Source organism: Anas platyrhynchos, chromosome 2 (assembly GCF_047663525.1).
Source record: "Anas platyrhynchos isolate ZD024472 breed Pekin duck chromosome 2, IASCAAS_PekinDuck_T2T, whole genome shotgun sequence".
Taxonomy (NCBI): domain Eukaryota; kingdom Metazoa; phylum Chordata; class Aves; order Anseriformes; family Anatidae; genus Anas; species Anas platyrhynchos.
The window spans coordinates 5324812-5345512 of record NC_092588.1 but is presented as its reverse complement, the minus strand read 5'-3'; the positions used below and the strand labels follow the sequence as shown (position 1 = coordinate 5345512).

The 20701-nt window shown below is 41.4% G+C and overlaps 1 protein-coding gene across 1 annotated transcript in view; it reads right to left on the bottom strand.

Moving 5' to 3' along the window:
- COL22A1 (collagen type XXII alpha 1 chain) overlaps positions 1–20701 on the bottom strand; it is a 228141-nt gene that overhangs the window by 6107 nt on the left and 201333 nt on the right. Inside the window, exons 47-61 of the mRNA XM_072034280.1 lie at positions 18038–18091; positions 17158–17211; positions 15902–15955; positions 14520–14573; positions 13658–13711; positions 12526–12579; positions 11810–11854; positions 10809–10862; positions 9757–9810; positions 8367–8420; positions 5723–5794; positions 3944–3979; positions 3645–3689; positions 3162–3341; positions 907–973 (exon numbers count right to left, since the gene is read on the bottom strand). Coding sequence (XP_071890381.1) covers positions 907–973; positions 3162–3341; positions 3645–3689; positions 3944–3979; positions 5723–5794; positions 8367–8420; positions 9757–9810; positions 10809–10862; positions 11810–11854; positions 12526–12579; positions 13658–13711; positions 14520–14573; positions 15902–15955; positions 17158–17211; positions 18038–18091 — 931 coding nt within the window. The remainder of the gene's footprint in view (positions 1–906; positions 974–3161; positions 3342–3644; positions 3690–3943; positions 3980–5722; positions 5795–8366; positions 8421–9756; positions 9811–10808; positions 10863–11809; positions 11855–12525; positions 12580–13657; positions 13712–14519; positions 14574–15901; positions 15956–17157; positions 17212–18037; positions 18092–20701) is intronic.

The window sequence follows — 20701 nt, the reverse complement described above, 5'->3', positions numbered from 1 at the left end:
AGCATGTTCTCTGATTTCCATGCAGGCACATTGCTTGTGGCTTCCAGATTCAAACCCTAAGCAGCCTTGAGGGCTCTTAAGACATACTTAGCATCACAAAAACATCCTACAGAATGAAGGGAAAAGGGTTTTCTATGTTGACTTCAATGACGCAAAATCTTGACTGCTTTTAGGCTGCAGTGGAAATCGAAGTCTGAGAGCATGTAAATAAACTCCTTCAAATAAATCACCTCATTTCACCACGATCTCTGGAGTGGAGGAAAATTCCCATGGATATGTTTCAGCTGCTCCAAGAGCTGTGTGAGGAGAAGTGCTACAGCTCTGCAGTTCACTGTCAGTAGTGGTCTGCAATTCATATATTTTGAGAGAAACAGCAGCCTAGATTCACCCTGCACCCTCTCCTCATACTGGTGGGTAATGAGTGTCACAACCAGAAATCAAGAACATTTCTCCTCCAGCTGGAACTTCAAAGCAAGTTTACCAGGGCCCACAGTCCCTCTGTGGGCTTCTACTCTGCTTACTTTCACTTCCAAGGCCCCGAATGAATCTGTTCTAATTTGTATCTTCTTTATTCCCTACCATCTGAGCCCAGGCATCTGCAGGAATGATTCTAAAACAAAGCTGTGTTGGGAGCAAAAGCCACAATGTGATTAGCACAGGCAATGTCCTTAGGCTGAAGAGGGGAGAAAAGCCCCTGCAATGCTGCTGGGAACATCAAGCCTGGGGAATGGTAAAGTTTGCTCAGCACGTTTCATTTTACACATACCTGCCTTCCAGGCAGGCTTGTTGCAACATCACCTTCCAAAAGCAGAAGAGGTTCAGGTGCCAGTTATAGCACTGCAGCTATGGGAAGTGCGTTTGATACACTCAGATCTATCTGTTGGCTTCTCAGAGCTGATTACTTACCATCTAGCTGCTTAGCTAATTCCTCTTGGATGAGTCTTCTCAAAGTCTCTAGAGATGGAGGTTCCCCCTAGGGAGTAATAATCACAGTAATAATAAGACATACTAATCACAGCCAGGGGAAACTTTTGATGAAAGGCTTAGAGGGTTGCATTTCTTCACCTAGTGCAGGGCTGCAGTTACTGCCTGGAAGAAGAACATAAAGGGACTCAGAACATCCACAGTTCCCACCTGGCTGTCAAGGTGTAAGCAGGGAGCCTGATCAGAGGACACAGTTGCTCCCTTTCCTCATTTCCTTCCTAGATAAAATCTCCCTCCTATACACTAACAGGGGAAGTAATAGAAATTGAATCAGGAGACTTCCTCTGCTCCACTAGGCCATGGTGGACACCTTACCTGCTTCCTCAGCTCTGCACATTTCCTTGCAGAGAGAAGTATGTGTGCCTCCAGAGTAGTTAAGGAGAGTCTCTGGACTTGGTATATGCGCTGATGCTGGATACATCGCCTGCTGACAGGCCTTATCTCAGCAGAACAGAAGCCAATTCACACACACGATGCTCATTCTTCCAAACATGCACAAGCTTTTGCCTGATTCCAGGCCGCTGAAGGGAGACAGAAAGATGGGGCTGCCTGGACTCAGTTCCTTGCACAGCCTCCAAGGGACAGCATCTTTTATTCCCTCTCTCAGCTCCTTTGTGTGACAGTGCTGTTAAACAGCTGTAATACCCATTAAAACTCAAAGCTGTGTAAACAACAACACTGGGTGTCCAACTGAAAAACTGATGAAATCATTTTTGGTAGACTAGAAGGAGAATATTTTTGGCTGAGGCTTTCCAAGACAATAAAATAATGGTTTTAGGGTAACTAGATGCTTATATTTCCATATTTCACAAACTCAGAAGAATAATTTTAGCTGTATTTTAAAGATAAACCATTTTGAGCACAAAAGATTAAATATTTTTCTTTATAATTTGTAAAGTGATATGTTTCACTTGAAAAATATTTCATTTTTTGGTTGAAATTTTTCTTTCAATTTGTGACAATTTTGAAAACATTTCTGATCAGCCTAAAAATGGCATTCTTCTGTGAATGAAACTATTCACACAAAAGTGTTGTTTTTCACCCAGACTTATCCTTTTAACATATAAGGACTGTGCTGTCTGTTTACACAAACTTAATGAGGTCTTTTGAACCAGAAATTACTCATTAATAAATGTAGATTTTATTAAGTAGCTAACAAACATTTCAATTTTAACTGAAATAAATGCTGATAGGTATGGAGTTGGTCCACTTGCTGCCTCCTTCACAATGTAAATTTTGCATGAGAAAGAGATGTGTTTGTTGGTGACAAAGAAAAAAAAAAAGTCATTACTACTAACTATTTGTGACGGCTCTTAGTGAATGATCCCAATAAGTAAACATGGTTGTGGTACATAATTAGAAGGCTTACATATTATCTTTTGAAGTTTTAACCCTATTAGTTGCATTAAGTCTCCATAATCATCACTGGATATCATCAAATCTCTCTGTGCTGTTGAGACATGAAAAAAATGCTTTGTCTAAAATTTACCCAGCCTTTACATTACAGATTACTTTACTGTTTATTCCCCCCGAGGTAGTCTCAAATTCATCCTCAGGATGGGCATAGCAGCTTCATTAGTGTCAGTAGTTGTTTCCATTCTTCTACATACATTACCCTCAGGCACTCTCAATAGCTAGATTGTTTCCCGTTAGAAAGAGAAAAAAATATATATATATATTTATGTATTAAATGAAAATGGGATTTCATGAATTCTGATGAGCTGACTACAGGATTTCCAGGAATAGAGCAGTGACCTTTCTGCGGCTTAGTGTTTTGTCTCTCATAACAACCAGTAGCAGAGGAAGGCATAAGAACTCTACATGAAATGCTATGCGTTAACACCCATATAGGAAGAAGCTTTTTCAGACTCCAGGTACCCATGGACATAGTCTCATGACCTGATTAGGCTTTTAGAGTTATAAGGAGTCAGAGACTGGCTTTGGCTATGGGTCTGAATTGCTCAGCTCTCTTGAAGTCCAATCCAACACCCCCACACCAAATCTCTACAATATCTTACAGTTATGATTTTTATGTATGAAGAGATAAGAGATAAAAATGCTGCCTCCCCATTGTAACATATCCTTGCTCAGATTTCTGTCAGCCTTACCGTAGGAGCTTTTCTGATTGTACTGTGGCAGTAAAATTACCATACAAAGCCCTTATCCGGCAGCCTTACCCTTGGTCCTGGAAATCCTGGCTGTCCTGGGGGACCAGGAGGTCCAATCTGCCCCGTGTCTCCTGGTGGCCCATGGGGACCCATCAGTCCTGGATGACCTTTATGACCAGGTATCCCAGGTTCACCTGGAGGGCCCTTTTCTCCTTGAGGGCCTTTTTCGCCTTTGATGCCAGGGTCTCCCTAAGCACAAAAATGACATTACCACCACGAAATAAAAGGCAAACTTCTGAGTTCCAAGCACAGCAAAACACAAACAGCTGAGCTGGCAAAGTTACTGAATACAACATCTGGTGCATTACAAATGATCCACAAATTATTACTGACGCTGAATGATTAAAGAGAGGGCTGGGAGGAAAGGGGAAGCATAGCAGATCTCCACAGGCCACACTTCACTCTTAAATGACCCCTTACCCTGGCCCCTACCTCAAAATAGCTGTTTTTATTTCAGTGTAATGAAATAACTAATAATACTCTCCAACCTACTCTGTCTCCTTTGGAGCCAATTTCACCTGGTTTCCCTGGTGCACCCTGCAACAAAATAAAGGTGAGCATGAAAGAGCTATCCATAATAACAGTAAGTAATAAAACGTATGCATTCACAATGATTCTTGCAACCTGGGGAAAATACATTTCCCTGTTGGTCCCACAGATCCGTGAGAGCTCTCTGTTTGCTCTCAAATATCAACAAATCAAGAAAAAAATGAGTTTGCTGCAAACCAGGTGGCATCCTCGATGTTTTTTTCTGAGACGCTAGCACTGAAACAACCAGGAGTTTAACTTACCTCTTTTCCTGGAGGGCCTTTTTCTCCTGGATCTCCCTGAGAAGTAGAGAGAGTGGATTTATGACTGTACTTCAAGGACTTGGAAGACCAACCCTACCTATTAACCAAGAGTCTCACTTTCTGTCTAAAGCACAAGTTTTCTACCACACAGTAGTGGGTTTGGACTATTTATTGTCAGCCTACTGCTATAGGTCATTCCTGGAAAAGCACATCCTATTGAGAAAGGATTTTTAGTAAAGCTATATACCATGTAACTGTTTGTAAATAAAAGGAAAGCACATCTACAGAACCAGCTGAGATCAGGAGAGATATTTTATTGAAAACGCATTTCCGCTTTCAGTAAGTTCTATTTCTTTTTCTTACAGATGTTTCACAAAGCTTCCTACCCTTTAACTTGCACTGGTTTAGCTTAAGCACTTCCAATGTTATAGGCATAACTGTCTAAAGATGTAAGGGATGCATATTTGGTAATGAGAGGTATCATCTTGTATCACAGAAGCTGAGATAATGGATAGAGAGTCAGTTATAAAACAAATTCTAGCTTGAAAGCTTGCCCACATTTTAGAACTGTATCAAATAAACTCAATTTAAATAAGCACCCCATCAGGATTTTTTTTCTATACTCTACATTTAGAATGTGATAATAAAGCAGTACAATCTTTGCGTTGCAGAAAAAAAAAAAAAAAATCACTGCAGTCCTGGAGCGCACTGATGGAAACAAAGCAAACATTAAACTACAGGTTGCTAAAATTCTGCCCACATTCCCACATCATGAGTAGATGGATTCATCTTTACAATCCATTTACAACTCACACATGTGATCATATCTGTAATGTGTGTATGCAGATGGTATTTTTCCATAACCTGGCAATACCCAGAGTAACTTCCACTTTGCTAGCATACGTCTCCATATGCATGAGCAATGCAACTAATCACAGATGTGTGATCACATCAGCTCCAAATCAGGCAGCATCAGACCCACTTGAGTATTCCTTAGGGCCACTTCTGCTTTAAATGGCCACTGTGTTTGCTGCCTTAAATGAATTTTCCAGAGAAATATTTTTCTTCTCTTTTCATCACAAAACTCCCTTACCGATCATTAAAAAAATAAAAAAGGAAGAAATTCTAGATTCACATAAAAACAATTAAAATCTCATTTTGTCACACTAGAGTTAGAAATGAAAATATTTACCTAACATTCACCTTTTCTACCCTTCTAGTGGAATGTAGTAACTTATTTTGCTTGCCTTGGAAGGGCTAAAGACACTGGATTTCAAAGCTGTGATATTTTCATGTGAATATTATTTTAAATCAATTTGGGAGATGTCTACATGTTTTGATTGCAGTTTGCCTCTGTTGCAGGTAACAAAGGAATTTTCCTGGGAGCAGCAAATATCAAGAATAACCATATTACTATCTGCACTTAAAATTTCTGGATTTAGCCCTTCTGGAGTTCATGCAGAGACATAGACTGGGTAACTCAAATAACTCCATACACATACCGAGAAGACTGTTGAACCATCTCAATTAATGTGCACATTACCAGGGCTGACTGAAAAATACCAGTTCATTAAATGAGATTACAATCATTTGCCCATAAAAATAACGCCAGCCTTTGCAGACCAGTTTCCTTTGGAAGTAGAGCATATGGCTTCTGGTTCTGTGAGATCTCCTGCCTATGATTTCTACCTAATTAAAGATAACTATGTCCCACCTTCATCTGCCCAACATCTAAAAGCAGGTAATTAGTGGCTCTAATCCATCCCCAGACATACTTACAGGTGGTCCTCGGGGTCCTATGAAGCCAGGGAGTCCTGGGCTGCCGTTCTCTCCTTTATTTCCTTTAGGACCCTTTGGACAGAAATGAGAGAGACACTAGCAGCCCTTTCTCCACCATCTCTTTTCCAGAGCATGCACTTACAGATACATTGGAATATGCAAATTTCAGCGTAGCAGCAGGGCTCCTAAAACTGACAAGGAAAGGAAGAACAAAGTCATTTAGAAGAGCAGATTGCAGATACCAGGTCTGCATTATTAATAAGCTGTGTGGGGTCCCTGTGAAAGGATGAAAAGAAAGTGACAATTATGGAAGTGACAGGAGGTATGTTCAGCAGCTACTTCTGGTGCTGCATGGTTTCTAAGTTGTCGTTGCAGCCGATGAAATGCCGCGATGCACAACAACAGGGAAGCAGTGCAGATGGTCATATAGCTCAAATCTGAGAATACAATTAACAGACAACAGCTACTGAGCTTCTCCTTTGCTCTTATTTTCAGGTTCAATTTAAAAAACGTCCGCCTTTTATTTATCTCTTGTGATGTTCTGCCAAACTGTCCCATTTTCTTACAGATCAGGGCAGCTTAAATGTCAGTTCAGGAAACAGATCCATTTCACATATACTTTTTTTTTTTAATTCTTTTTTTTTTTTAACCTTTTTTTTCAGAACTTTATTTGCCACCTTCTAATTCAGAATGTAACCTTTTTTTCTTCTTAGAATGAAACCTGCCTTTATTTTAAGCTCGTTTTTTTGTCAAGTGAATGCCAACAAATCAAACGGGCACAAAGCACGTGGCTGTTGAGTATGCAGCAATTTGAAGCATTGCTAATGTTGCACAAAAGAGAAAAGTCTAGAGTTTCTAGGGGTTGGGTCTCAATATAATATATAGGCATGAACACCGTAGAGCAGCATGGGCACTGTCAAACAGCAGATGCAAAAGGAGAAGGCTCCTGGCAGGTGTTGCCCAATGTCCTTGTGATATAAATCAGCGATGGTGAAGTAGTTCATAAGGTGGAAAAGAAACCCTGATTGTCACAATCATCTTTCTCTCTTCTCCTTTTCTTCAAACAGAAATATTGGCTTGTCACACCAAATTGCAAAGGAAATGGGTGCATTTCCAGACAAGGCTGAAAATAAATGGAGTAGTGTACAGCACAAGGAAACACTTCTCATAATTACCTTTGTGAAGGAGAGAGAATTCATTTTCATGACAGAGAAAGATACTGATGAGATGACTGTCTGTTCTGCTGACCAACACTGTCATTGTTTCCCCTTTCTCATCCATCTGACTTTATCCTTTTTCAATCTCTTATGTTATTTTTGGACTGTAAATCCTCTGGAGCAGAGGCTGCTTTAGTTCTGTGTTTGTTCAGGAAGCGGCCTGGTGAGACCCTGGGTCACCAGCTGACTGTCTAGGTAGGTAATGTGATAACATGATGATGATTAAAATCTAACCCCTGTTTGGCACTCACAGAGCATTCCAGAACCACAGCAACCTTGGAAAACACATGGGGAGCAACCGAGAAAGCCAAAAAGCAGTAAGAATTGGGAGGAGGGGTTGACACGATAAGAAGAAATGGAGGTTGAAAGGGCAAGAGCGAAGATCTATGGGGTAAGAGGCAATGGCAGTGGTCCCAGCAAGTCAAAAAGAGACTGTGGCAAAGACAAAAAAAGCAGAGGATTATTGTCTGTGGAAAGGCTGGCAGACTGCACCACCCAAACCCCACCTGCATGTTGTCATCTCCCCATGCACAAAGCTGTTTGCTTCTCTGCAGCCTCATGAGAGAAGACATCCGAGCAGCAAAGCAAAACGTGCTCAGGGCACAAGTTAGTGGCAAGGCTGAGGTTGCTGTATGGTATTGCAAGGGCTGAGTGCCACAAAGGTGAGCAAAGTCCCACTACAATTATTTTTTCAGATTCCTATGCCTTTTGTTTCTGTCTGAATTTACCATCCCAATGAGCTGTAATGTCTAGGTGGTCAAAGAGAAGGAAAAGCCCTGCACTGCAATAGGTGCTGGTGGGCACAAAGGTTCATTTGCATGGGTTTGCTGAATCCTGAACAATTTGCAGCAGAAGAACAGGGAAAAAACAACTGCTTTCTGTCCTCCTTACAGCCCTTCATTACCACGTTGTTCTTCCACACACAGGATGCCCCCGGGGGATTCATTCTGCTCCATGATCTTGGTTTACTGCCCACTGCCTGCTCTTTTCCCAAGTGCCTGGGGAGAATTTCTCTACTGCTGCTGTTCCTCCACGGCAGCCTGCCAACTCCCCGAGGCCGTCCCCTTCCCTGTGACAACTCTCTGCTGGCTACACAGGCTCTGCTTGGCAAAATTAAATCAACTTGTAAAGACGAGGCATGCCAATCTTTCCTCCATACCAGGTAATCGATCATTTCCTTTTTTTTTCTGTGAACAGATTTGCTGATTAAAAAATATAAAAATAAAAAGATGACCCAGCTTGCAGCTCAGGAATATAGCCAAAACTCCTCTGATGTTGTGGCCAGGCAACGATTTTCAGGTCACTGACCTCTACCTTCGGACAAAGCAACTTATAATCTGCTATACATAACCCACTCCATCTATACTTCATCCGTCACCTCTCCTTGATGTAACTGCTTGCTGCAAAGGGAACTTTGTTATACTTACTGGGTTACCTGCTGGGCCAGGCTCTCCTGCAGATCCAGGCAATCCATTCTTGCCCTAGATGAAAAGGAAAAAAGTTTAGTGAAGTAACATATACCACAATCAATAAAAATATCCACATGCTGCTATGCCAGCAGGGATTTCACTAACATCGTCCAACCTCCTCCTTTGGGAGATTACAGAGTAAGGATTTCCTATTTTCAGTCAACCCCACAACTTCTGCATGCCTGAGTGCATGGCTAACCCCATCACAGGATAAAAAGTTATTGCATTCAAGTTGACCATAAAGACCAGCCTTTTTACTGGCAATATTCAGAATCATACCTCGTGCTTACTATTAATCAAGAAACAAAGCAGAGGAAAAAAAAAGAAGAGAAACTGATACTTTGCCCTCCAACATATAAAAACCCAGGTAGCTCTTCTCCAAAGAAGAACATGGCTTGGGATGGTAATTTTCTTCTCCTCAAACCTTTTTATTCGTTACTACTGTTGTGAAGGGGCACAACACATTAATGACTAATGCCAGCAGTCCAGGAATAATGAGATAAATTACAAGGCAGACAGAGGAGCTCTCCATATGTTCCTACAGTCTAATCTAACCCCCTACCCTCCTAGCTTCAAGGGACCTGCCATTCCAGCTCCTGGCATTGCTGGCTGAATCAGCATTTTGCCCAGATACGGAACATGTTACAGAATTTGTTTCACTAGCATGTCTTCCCAGAAGGAAAAGAAATCACTCTTATTGCAAAATAATAAAGATATGCCCAGTTTCAGTGACTGAGACCTGAATCCAAATTTGGAAAGCTCTGGGTTTTAAGAGAATTGAAGTGCCTGTTAAATTAATAAAAGTAATTTCTCAGACATCCCAAATGACACTTTCTGAAATGTCAACTAAATTGCCATTTCTCCGCTGAAGATGTAATAAAACTCTACATGTGTTCAATTACATAAATCTTTTTCTTGAAATTATGCTTTTTTGTCAGAAAAGAGCATGACAAAAATGAATGGTGTCACATGGACCCCAAATATCTCAAACAGGGCACCTGCAGTTAGTGTCTACTTTTGAAAACCATATTCTGAGGCTCTGTAAGAAGTGATATGTCAGGGGCAGGTCTGGAATATGAGCATGTCTGACACTGCAGTCCTGGCAGAAATCATTAAACTTTCCCACCAAAGTCAGAAACCAACAATACTTTGCGCTCCTATTAGTTCTCATTGGTTTCCAGCAATATACTTCTGATTTATTTATTTTTTTCCCAAAAAAAGGTAGTGTTTTATCAAACATCACCCTGATTTTGCATAGCATTCTTCCAAACCAGAGGTCTGGGATGCAGAACATCCCCAGTAAACCCAGTGTATCTCCAGAAACTGCTTGTCAGGAGAGAAAACTCACCGGCTGCCCTCTGAGTCCTCGAGGACCCTGTGGCCCTATGGGACCGGTATCGCCCTGAAATGAAGAAAAGTATTCTGGTGAGTGGGAAATACCTGACAGGGAGGCAAGCAAAACATCATTTAAAAATATTCCTATTAAATTACATTGTTTGTGTATTAGGGAAAAACAACATTAAAGAAAACCTTCACTACCTCCTTCCAGGTAGTGGAAGACCACTCTTCTGAAGTGTAAACATTTATCACCAAATGCAGTCTGATTACACGCAGAACCCATTAGCATCAGCTGATTTTGAAGCTGGACTCCTCAGGGACCGGACTACATTGTTCTCTCCTGAGCAACCTGCTTCTGTATTCTCTGAGGGGTTTCCCTAGGTCTACCTTCCATTTTACTTTGTAGGGTACCATTTACAGCACAACAGTCTTCCAGTGATACTAGGGGGGTGCAAATGAGAAACCACTTCCCCAAATCCCACAGCAATGGCGTATCAGCCACCTGGTACATTGCTCAGCAGCTGCTGCAGGATCCTTCTTCAGTTATGCTCTCCAGAGACTTTGTTATGTGACTGCATTTGACGTTAATAATGTCAGAGGATCTGTTCGTACCATCTCTCTTTCCTCCGAGCAGCAGCGTCTCATTCCACGAGTATTATATAGATTTTGGTTAAGCTATGTGTGCAGTAAGGTACAGCTTTTGCAGGAGAAGCGTGACGGAACCTGGCCCAGTGGGACCTGCAGAGCGAAGCACAGCTCAGGGAGGAGTGGCAGAAAGCAGGTCCACAGCTACACAGTAGAGCCTGGGATTTAAACAACACAGATCTCTCTGCTTTTCCAAAGATATACCTGACATTTAAGTGTCAGCAGCCGAGTGGTGATAAAGGCTCTCAAATTCCTCGTTACCTTAATGAGCTTTGCACAAATCATTTCCTGTGCACTGCTGCGGTAATTCGCCCTTTATTGCAATTTCTGCGGTTGTTTTTAGGGAGGGGTCACTGTGAATGAAATTTTTCATTTGTCAGGAAGAAGATTAATGGCTGCTCAAAATAGTACACTTACATCCTTCCCTGGTGGTCCCTCGCGCCCAGCAGGACCTGTCGCACCTGGTTCCCCCTGCAATTCAGCAAAAAAGAAAGGGATATCAGCTCAAGGTCAATGACAGGCCAGCAACACCTCTGCAAGTGGTATGGGGTTTCTGCAATATCGGGCTGAGCTCAGTGATGACTTTTTAAAGCCATTAAGAGCCTTGTACATCATACATGTCACACAGATTACAAAAATAACTTGGAAGCGTCTTCTGAAAGTGATGCATCAGGCGCTGCTCCTAGCAGATTTGTTACTGCTACTGCAGTGACTGAAAACCACCAAACTATTAATGGTACAGAAACTATCGTAAGGAAGAAGGGATGAGGAGCTCTAGCAGTGGATTGCTCAGCTAAGCTCCTCTAAGCAAAGCATTTTCTTTCCCCATGGAAAATCAGAATTACTGAGGCAGAAAGAAGTTCAGTTTTGTTTTCCACTTTCTACACTAGGGAGCATTTTGTACTGCATTGCTCAGAACAGAGAGACCAAGTTCTTATGCAGGACTTGAGTTTTGGGCTTCTTGAGGCACAGGCAAGTAAGCCAAATGGCTAGAAACATTTCTATTCTCATTTCTGTATGTTCGTTTCTTATCTTACTCTGCATGACTTAGGCACTTCTGGAGGAGAGCTGATTCTCATCCAATGGATGCAGTAGCTTTCCTCAACTTGTATGTCAGCATTTGTACCAGCAGGATACAGTATGGAGGCATCCTGTGAATATTGCTCACAAAGGACTATCTCAAAGGACTATCATTAGAGAGCTCAGATCTACCAGCTGCCTTGCCTTACCCAGCAGTAGAACTTCAGCAGAGGGAATGAAAACAGCTGCTGTGATTTTAGGCTGTGGAGTTATGTTTGAAAACAGCCACGTTAAATGCAGGCCCGCCATCATTTTCACGTATAGCCCTAGAAAGGTCAACTTCAATTCATAAAACCTTTCTCCAGAAGACCACGATGCATGCAGTGCATGTTGCTTACCCGGGGACCTGGGGGACCCGTGTCTCCTCTCTGTCCTTTGAAACCCTGCAAAAGAGAATGAAATAAACCATCGCCCATTACCATACCACATGGAAGAATGACAATGTTCTATCTAGAATGTGCACTTAATAACTTTCCCAGTTTTCATGTGATTACAAGGGATTGGTCAACATGGAGCTGCCATGTTTTAGGCAGCTATTAGGTAGAACAATGTCTCGGGGAGATAAAAGTCCTTTCCACAGCTCCTTAGGCTGCAAGACCAAGACTATAGGGTATGTATTCATAGTATGACCAGCCCAAAAAATCATTTAGCTCTTAATTTCATCATTTCCTTCCTTTCAGGACACATAAGAGAGCACAAGGGCTACAGGTATGTCCAGGTGTCTGGTAGAAGGGGTGTCATGAGGTTATCTGCTTTAAACTCTAGGTGAGGAACCCAATCTCCTTTAAATTACCCTCACCCAAGTGTAGGACCTTGCACTTAGCCTTGTTGAACTTCATTAGTTTTGCACAGGCCCACCTCTTTAGCCTGTCCAGATCCCTCTGGATGGCATCCCTTCCCTCCAGCACATCAACCACATCACACAGCTTGGTTGCAAACTTGCTGAGGGTGCACCCAATACCTTTGTCCATGTCACTCACACCTGATCACATCAGTAAGGGTTGTCAGCTGTCTGACAGAAGCTTCCCATCTATAATACAGAAGAATTACCTACCGGTAAGCCTCTGGCACCCTCCTGGCCTGGGAGCCCTGGTTCTCCAGGTTTTCCCTATGGGAAACAATCATGTTCATGTTAACAAGGCTCTCAGGTCCATCCCTCTGCTGTTCAAAATTCTCCCCACTCATACCCTTAGGTGTAACGCTGAGAATTGTGATTGCCTGAGGTTTCTCCAGCTGTGTCTGTGCCTGAGTGTGCAAGGACAGCAGTGACAGAGACATTCCCACACATGTCGATCACTGTCATGAGCACACCCTTTGAATTTCAAAGGCACTTACACCTTTGGACTGTTGTAAATTTACAGTGTTTTTATTTCAGAGGGGTAATGCACACAACTGCAGCAATACCTAGTCAGCACATATAAAATCATTATCTGCACACAGAAACCATGTGTTCTGATGCAAGCACACAGCTGTCTACAGCTTTTGTGACAAGCACTGCTCCACTTATCGGTTCCCCTAAATGACTGGGGACCTGGCTCCTTACAGAAGCACTAAGTACCATTTGGCAAAGAGGATGGAAACTCCAGATTCTGCAAGCACATTCTTCTAACAAATACAGTTGCAAGGAATTATATTCATCTTCTAATTTATTAACATCTCCCTTTCTCTGATATATCAGCATTTCCTTTTGGCTTACAGCTTTATGTCTCTTTCCCCCTCCCCACCCCCCCTCAATAAATGCAGGTGTAGACTAAGTAGAGAACAACAAATACAAACCTCTTAATTCTGGATAACAGAACTGTCAGAGAGCAACCCAGAAAAGGGTTCTTTAAAGACAACTCCTCTAAATTTTTTACACCCAATAATCTTCTCCCTAAAAATTGGATCCCCAAGTTTAATGCACAACCTCCCTTATCTGCAATATTTGCAGTAGTTGGAAAGGTGGAATCACTAGGTTTTAGAGTATTTATGGCAGCTGTAAAAGTAAAAGAACCCAGTTTCTTTTCAAGATTGCTCGTACATGAAAGTTATAAATTGATCAAGACAATATAGTCCTTATGGTGTTAAAAAAAAGATGTGCCAAGATTCCCTGCCCCCACTGAGGAGTCCATAGATAGGCAGCTCCAAAAGCAATAACTGGATGTCGTTCATGATTGCCTGAGTGAAACAGCTTTAAATTACATTACCGGTTCCCCAAGAGATCCTGGCTTGCCATCTTTGCCATCATTCCCAGCAATGCCCTGTTAATGAAATGCAAAGCAGAGGATAAAAAGAAGTTTATAGAATAAATTGGAAATTCTTTGTCAGTGTGAAAACTCACAATAGCAAGCCTGTTCCATTGTGGCATTACTTAAGTTTGTCTAGCCCTCCAAAAAGTCTGATATTTCTACAGTTCAGCCATAAACCTGCCCTTGCCACACCACTATAGCAGCACAAACTGTTTCCCTTTTCCATATGGCAGTTCTATGGGGCTTCCTCCTTTTCAGCAAGGTAAGTATGCCAACAGCCTTAAAACAAGATTCTAAAAACAGTTGTTATAAATCATTATAACAGCATTATCTTCAATTAACTAGACTGCTTTGCACTGGAAATAGTTCTGTCCCTATCTCTATTAGGCATAAAAGCCAAAATAAAGTATCGTACTAATATATTTTCCAGAAGAGAAGTGTTTATGCCCAAGATGCACTTGATCTTAAGCAAGTGCAAAGGAATTATTTTAACTATGGACTGAGATGAAGATGGTATTCCAGGCTATGAATCCTCATGTCCTCATACGGGAGCTATTAGGTGATTTTCCTGCTCTACATAAGAGTATTTATGCCAAAGAACGAGGAGGCAGATGAGGAACAGGCCTGTTTCACATTGGTAATAAACACTTAGATTTAAAGTGATCAAAAACAGTGCTCATTGTGTCCTGGATCAAACACAGCACCAATATGGTAGGTACCCTTTAAAGACCACACACAGCATTCAAAGCACCCCAGAAATGTCACCTGTGCTTATAAACAGTTAAATGTACTGAGGGAGAAGGAGCTGAATGGCACTCACTGGAAGTCCTGGCACACCTGGTGGGCCCTGTGGACCTGGAGGACCATCTTTACCCTGGAAAGAAAGCAGAAACACCGTGGTTCAGACAAGTCATGCAGATGTTTCTCAGATGAAGAACCATTAAATGCTGCATTTGACAAGGGACCACTGTGAAAATCTGGTCTTGCAGCTCACATCATACCATATACAGGTATAAACCTATATATAGGTTTCCTTGAGTTCATTCCTGCATAAATTGGAAAGTTTTCTTTTAAAGCAAAACATCCAATATTAATTATAAGTTGTTACAGATGGAGAAACCACTAGAATCACTAGTATTTTTTTCTGCAGTTTAATTATATTTAACACTGAGTGCTTCTTGCATGAAGTGTTCAGCCAGAAAATAGAAGGCCTATATTTTATATCTACTGAATCAGCAGTTATGAGAAGTGCCTCATTGACTGTCCCAAGAAAGAAACCCTGTCTTTTTCTACAGGACTGACAAAAGTATCCAATGTCCTTCAAATTATTTCTGCTTTAACCTGCTTTTAAAAAGGGAAGTCCATGTAGTCTCTGTGCTCTCTGCTGGGAGCGCTCACTGATTTCACAACCAGAAAGACCATTACTGGTCCCTTATGATGAAGTTCAGACTGAACAGATGTGCAAAAGGTGTCTTGCTGATTAGGAAACCTTGCTGTAGAAATTAATCACAGAATTACACAGTCCTAAATCATGCATTACTCCAGGATGGTTCATTTTTCCTTTTCACACTTAAGTAAGCATTAATCAGACTGCCATCAGATTACCCATCTCTCCCAGGGTTTTGTGATGCATTACCATAAAACAGCATCTGAACACCCTTCAAATAAAACAGCAGTAGAAAAATTCTTCATGGACTTCTTGAAGTTTACATCTGTACTCATATTTTCAGTGGTGCCAGGGAATGGTCTAAGGGCCTGGGATCTGAGCAGTCTGTGCTATGGCATTCTTCAAAATGGTGCTGGTTTGTTCTGACAATCCCCAGGCACAATTCAGGTGTTATCCTGGGTCATGAGCCATCCTAACAGATTAACTCATCCTATTATAGTGGCTACAAGATGTTCATAGCAAGTACAGATAGATGAGAGGTACAAAAACCTCCTTAGATGGTAGGCCAAGGGTGCTGCAAAGAGGTCCCATGGACTGGATTTTCTCTCTGGCTAATTTGGAGTTCCTTTTGGTGAGTAAACAAAACTTCAGGAACTGCTGCTATTTGTGTGTGTCCTACTTGCAGGTGTAGAAGTGTTTCAGATTGAATAATCTGGGGAGCTTTCAAAGGACATAAGATCAGTTCCAGCTCAGCTTTACTTCACAGAGCTAAGTCTAGGTAAGGCTAGTGGTGTAACACAGAGCATAGAGCTTACTATGTCTCCTGGGTTTCCTGCTGGTCCTATTGGTCCCGGTGCCCCATCTGGTCCCTAAACAAAACAAAACAAAACAAACAAACAAACAAACAACAACAACAAAAAAAGCAGAAACAACATGAATAATTAAATGAACAATTAACACATTTTGTATATTTGTGATTGCAATCCCTACCACCCTGGAACTACAAGTAAATGAAAGAGGAAAAAGGCACAGTAAAAGTTGCAGGAAAAAAATGTCTAGGGAAACATCACGATTTATTCTCCTTTGACAGGATCAGTTTTATTTTTCACTAAAAAACTGCTTCTTAAGATGAGCTTGCAGGACTGCAAATGACCCTCAAACAGGGTCCATGTATTGTCCTGGTGGCAAAGCATTCAGCAGGCTCTAGGCACTGCTACCATCTGAAAACAGAATTTTAATCCAATCCTTTTTTCTGGTACCTCCTGTTCTTTAGGTGTTACAATGTAAGTTTAGCTTTGAAGAGACTGTGCTGATCCACAGAAAAGACAAAGGCTGCATACCCTTAGCATGGCAGAGCCCCACTACTCTGCAAGCAGCAATATGCGTAGTGATGACTATGGGCAAAAAGAAAAGGGTTGGAAAGAAAAGCCTGATCCTCAGGAAAACTCCCTGCTCTTGGAGAGTTTAAGTGCAATATCACAAGCATGAAAGACAAGTTATTCCAGCCTTGATTCTGCAATGACACCCCAGTATTATGCCTTTATAAATACAATGAAGAATCATTGTATTTGTGGAGAGAGTAGAACAAGAAATGAAAAGGACTGTGATGGAATAGGACACATGTAAAAGGCCTCTTAATTCAGAAGTAAACCACAGGATACAAAAACTGGAGAAAAATCTAGTCTTGTACTACTGCATAAAACTGAGAATCAAACCCACTGTTAGATCTGCTGGTTCCAGACTGACAACTTACTCTGCTTATAAGGAAACACCTATGTGCATACTACTAAATAGTCTCTGTGGAAGGGTTTTCATGATCATTGCCTTGTGTAAAGAGAGTGAGTGAAGCTTAGCATCCATTTACAGAGTGAGTTGAAGCAATCAATGAAAAGTGGCTGATGTATTAAATAGCAATTATCATGAGCAGGGAATTCTATGACACTCAGGGGACCATTAGGAACCCACTGGAAAAGGCAAATGCAATGCAGACAGGTGAGAATGTTCCTTGCTGCAACTACCTTTATTAGTAAGGAAAATACCAGACCATCTGCTTTGCAACAGAAGAACTTACAGGAGGACCAGGAGTTCCAGGAGCCCCTGCGAAGCCAGGCATCCCTGGGTGACCCTGAAAAAAAAACAAAAACAAAAGGGAGAGATTTTATACATTGTCCACGTTTCTAATTGTATATAAGTTCATTGGTCATTGGGCACTGGGAGGTAAAATCAAAATGAGACAGGTCACAGGGAACTAGTTATAAGGAAATAATGAACCACGGCTTTTAAAATCAAAGCCTTAGTTTCCAAAACATGCACTTCAGAAATAAATACAGTTACATTCAGGGTGTACTTTCTCTAATGTGTATTTCATGGTATGTTAACAGGAGGTGAGAGCAAACATTGTGGGACTGGACAAAGCACAAAACCAGGCTGGAAATCGATGCTGTTTAAAATATCCTACAGATCTTATTGAAGATGTGCTGATTTGCACTTTCAACTACTGACTCAGCCCTTGGCAAAAAAAGTGTAAAAGTTTGCTCCAATTTAGACTATTGTCTTTCCTGTGGCATCTCAATCCCTCCTAAAAGAGGCCATCCTTAAACTCATCTTCCAAGATAAACAGCAGCACTAGCTTTTTCAGCCCAGAGACACATAGTTGCCTGGATCTCATCTAGAAATTAGCTGAGGAAATGACCAGAAGTTGGTTACTCTAGGGAACCAAATGTATCCAATATAGAGGTGAGGATCATCTGGGAATCATTTGGGAATCCACCAAAACAAGACAGGGAAATGTTTTGCTGGAGAGGGGAAGGGAAGTCCATCTGAGGTTTAGCAGCGATGGAGAGCTCCCATCTTCCTCTTCTGTCTCTGGTTCCTCTACCAGCATTATAGCAGCTATTGATGAAGAAGGAGTGACAGTGATGATACTGTTGAAAAGCATACTCAATTTTTACCTGTTCTCCTTTTTCTCCTGCATCCCCAGTTGTACCACGGTCTCCTTTAGCACCCTGATAATGAAAAAAAAAAAAAGTAAACGAAGGTCGCTTTAGATTCAGTGTTGTGTCAGCTTTTTGACCTATTTCATAAAGCACTTGGACATTTGCTCATAAAACACAAAAATAAGAACGGAGCCCTGCTTGCTCTCCTCTTAAATTCTGCCCTAGATTTTCTCTACAAATGTTGGAGCTAGGAATATCTGGGAAAATGGTCTTTGAACAGACCCAGTGTAGTCTTTTATATATATATATATTTATATATAGTCTCAGGGACGTGAAGAGGACAGACACATCCTTAAAAATAGACAGGTTGTTAGGCGATGTACTAAATGGGATTTTGGTAAGGCATCATCTAGTCCAAAGAAGGCACCCACAATATGAGCTACCAATCTCCTCTCCCTTCAGGGACAACAGCAACAAAACCAACATTTCTAAGGTGCAGTCAGAAAATGAACGCCCATAAAGTGCCTCTCTCTCCCCATTTCTCTCTCTGTCCTCATGACAACAGAATGGAGGCAACAAACTCAAAAGTAGATGTCCGTAATATCAATGTTTACAGTTAGACAAGATAAATCTCACAAAGCAAAAAATGCCTAGATGATAGGGATACAAATTATGAGCTGAACAATGTACAGGATACTAATGAATTGCAGACCATTGAAATGATACTCTGGTTCATTACATGAGAGCTAGGAGACAAGTGGGGAAAGGAGAACTGCTATTTATCAACTAAAATAGGCCTAATTCATATTGCCAGAAGGCATGAAGCAGCTCATGAGCAAAGATCTGCAGTTTCACGACTCAATTTCAGAATGGGACCTTGTACCAGTTTACATGATGTGGGAAAGGACAACTTACTGCATTTTCAAAAGTGCTCTATGGGTCTTCCCCCACTAGGAGCCTTCTCATATATATGGAAAAAGTCACAATGACAGTTATGTCTTCGCAACCTTCTCAAAAGTTTTACAGTATTTTCTCTTACCATTTACCAACTCTGTGAATTTGCTATTTTACTTAATATTAAACTGTATATGTGCAGAATATAAAATCAAATAATTGATATTCTAAATGAATGAAATTAGACTATTTATCAAATATTTAACTTTATATTCTGTACATGTACAGTTTAAAATTGGTCTTACTATTTCAGCTAAACAATCTCAGAAGCTGTAGAGAGACTCTGGAAAGGGAGTTGGGGTTGTTCAGCCTGGAGAAGCGAAGGCTCCAGGGAGACCTTACAGAGGCCTTCCTACTAGAGGGCTACAGAAAAGCTGGGGAGGGTCTCTGTCAGGGAGTGAAGTGATAGGGCAAGGGGGAATGGCTTTAAACTAAAAGAGGGTAGATGTAGATTAGATGTAAGGAAGAAATTCTACACTCAGAGAGCGGTGAGGCACTGGTACATGCTGCCCAGAGAAGCTGTGGATGCCCCATCCCTGGAGGTGCTCAAGGCCAGGCTGGATGGGGCTTAGGGCAACCTGATCTGGCATGAGGTGTCCCTGCCCATGGCAGGGGGGTTGGAATTAGGTGATCTTCCAACCAAACCATACTATGATTCTATGATCCAGTCTTGCTACCCTGACCTACACTTTTCCATAGCACTCAATAAAGCAGCAGATGAGGTATGCCTCAGGCTGCATGGGTTTTCTGCCAGTTATTGTCTTTATGGGGTGCTAATTCTTTTGAAAATTTCATGTACTGTCATTTTGACCAACCTCATATTTGCTTTTGAGACTCTACTGTTCACCCCCAATATACTTTTAATTGCAAGACATAAAGTTAATATATATGAATCTTTATTAGCTTTTCCTACATTCTAATAAACGCAAATACAAAGATGTTAAAATAGCAGAAGCTGTTTTAGACAGTAGGTAAGGATGCAGGAAAGTATAGAGGGAACTGTGGTTCTCATGCCTTATCTCTCTCTCCATTAATTTGTTTTGATTTGTTTCACATTACATAGCTGTAAGGGTTTTGACTCTGACCAGGCACTGGCATTATGAGCAGACTGATGACAGAACTATTAATGGGAAACACTGGAAATGTGACATTATTTTAATCCTACAGACATTGTGTTCGATGTTGGCCTATGTCCATGAGGCAGAAACATAGAGACGAAACAAGTGATTCTTCCTACAGCGTATTTCAGGGAATATTCAGAGTCTGTGGAAAAAGCAACCGTGAAAGATAGAGTATTTGGAGTCCAGCAGCCCATTGAGTCACCCTTTAATTTAAAGGGATTCAAGCATATGGAATTCATACTGGAGAGGATCATTCAGAGGGACTACTGCTAAGGTTTTAATTTCTTCCTCACCTGATATGGATTCACATTTACTCTAAGGTCTTTCTCTCATTAAAATTACAATGAAATGAAATTCATTCAAGAATCAATCAGAATTCTTCTGTTTTATTTTTTGTTTGTCTGTTGGCTTGTTTTTGTGGACAGAGGGATGGCAGATGGCCGTAGTTAAATGAAGAAGTGTTCATGTGGAGAGCTGTACAGTTTTATGTGCCTGTAGTACTACAGTGAATCGCCAGTACAGGGCTCACCCAAAAGGTCAGTCCTACCCCTTTACACAGGGATGGGTGCCACCAAGATCCTGTGTCACCCAGAGCACTAACTAA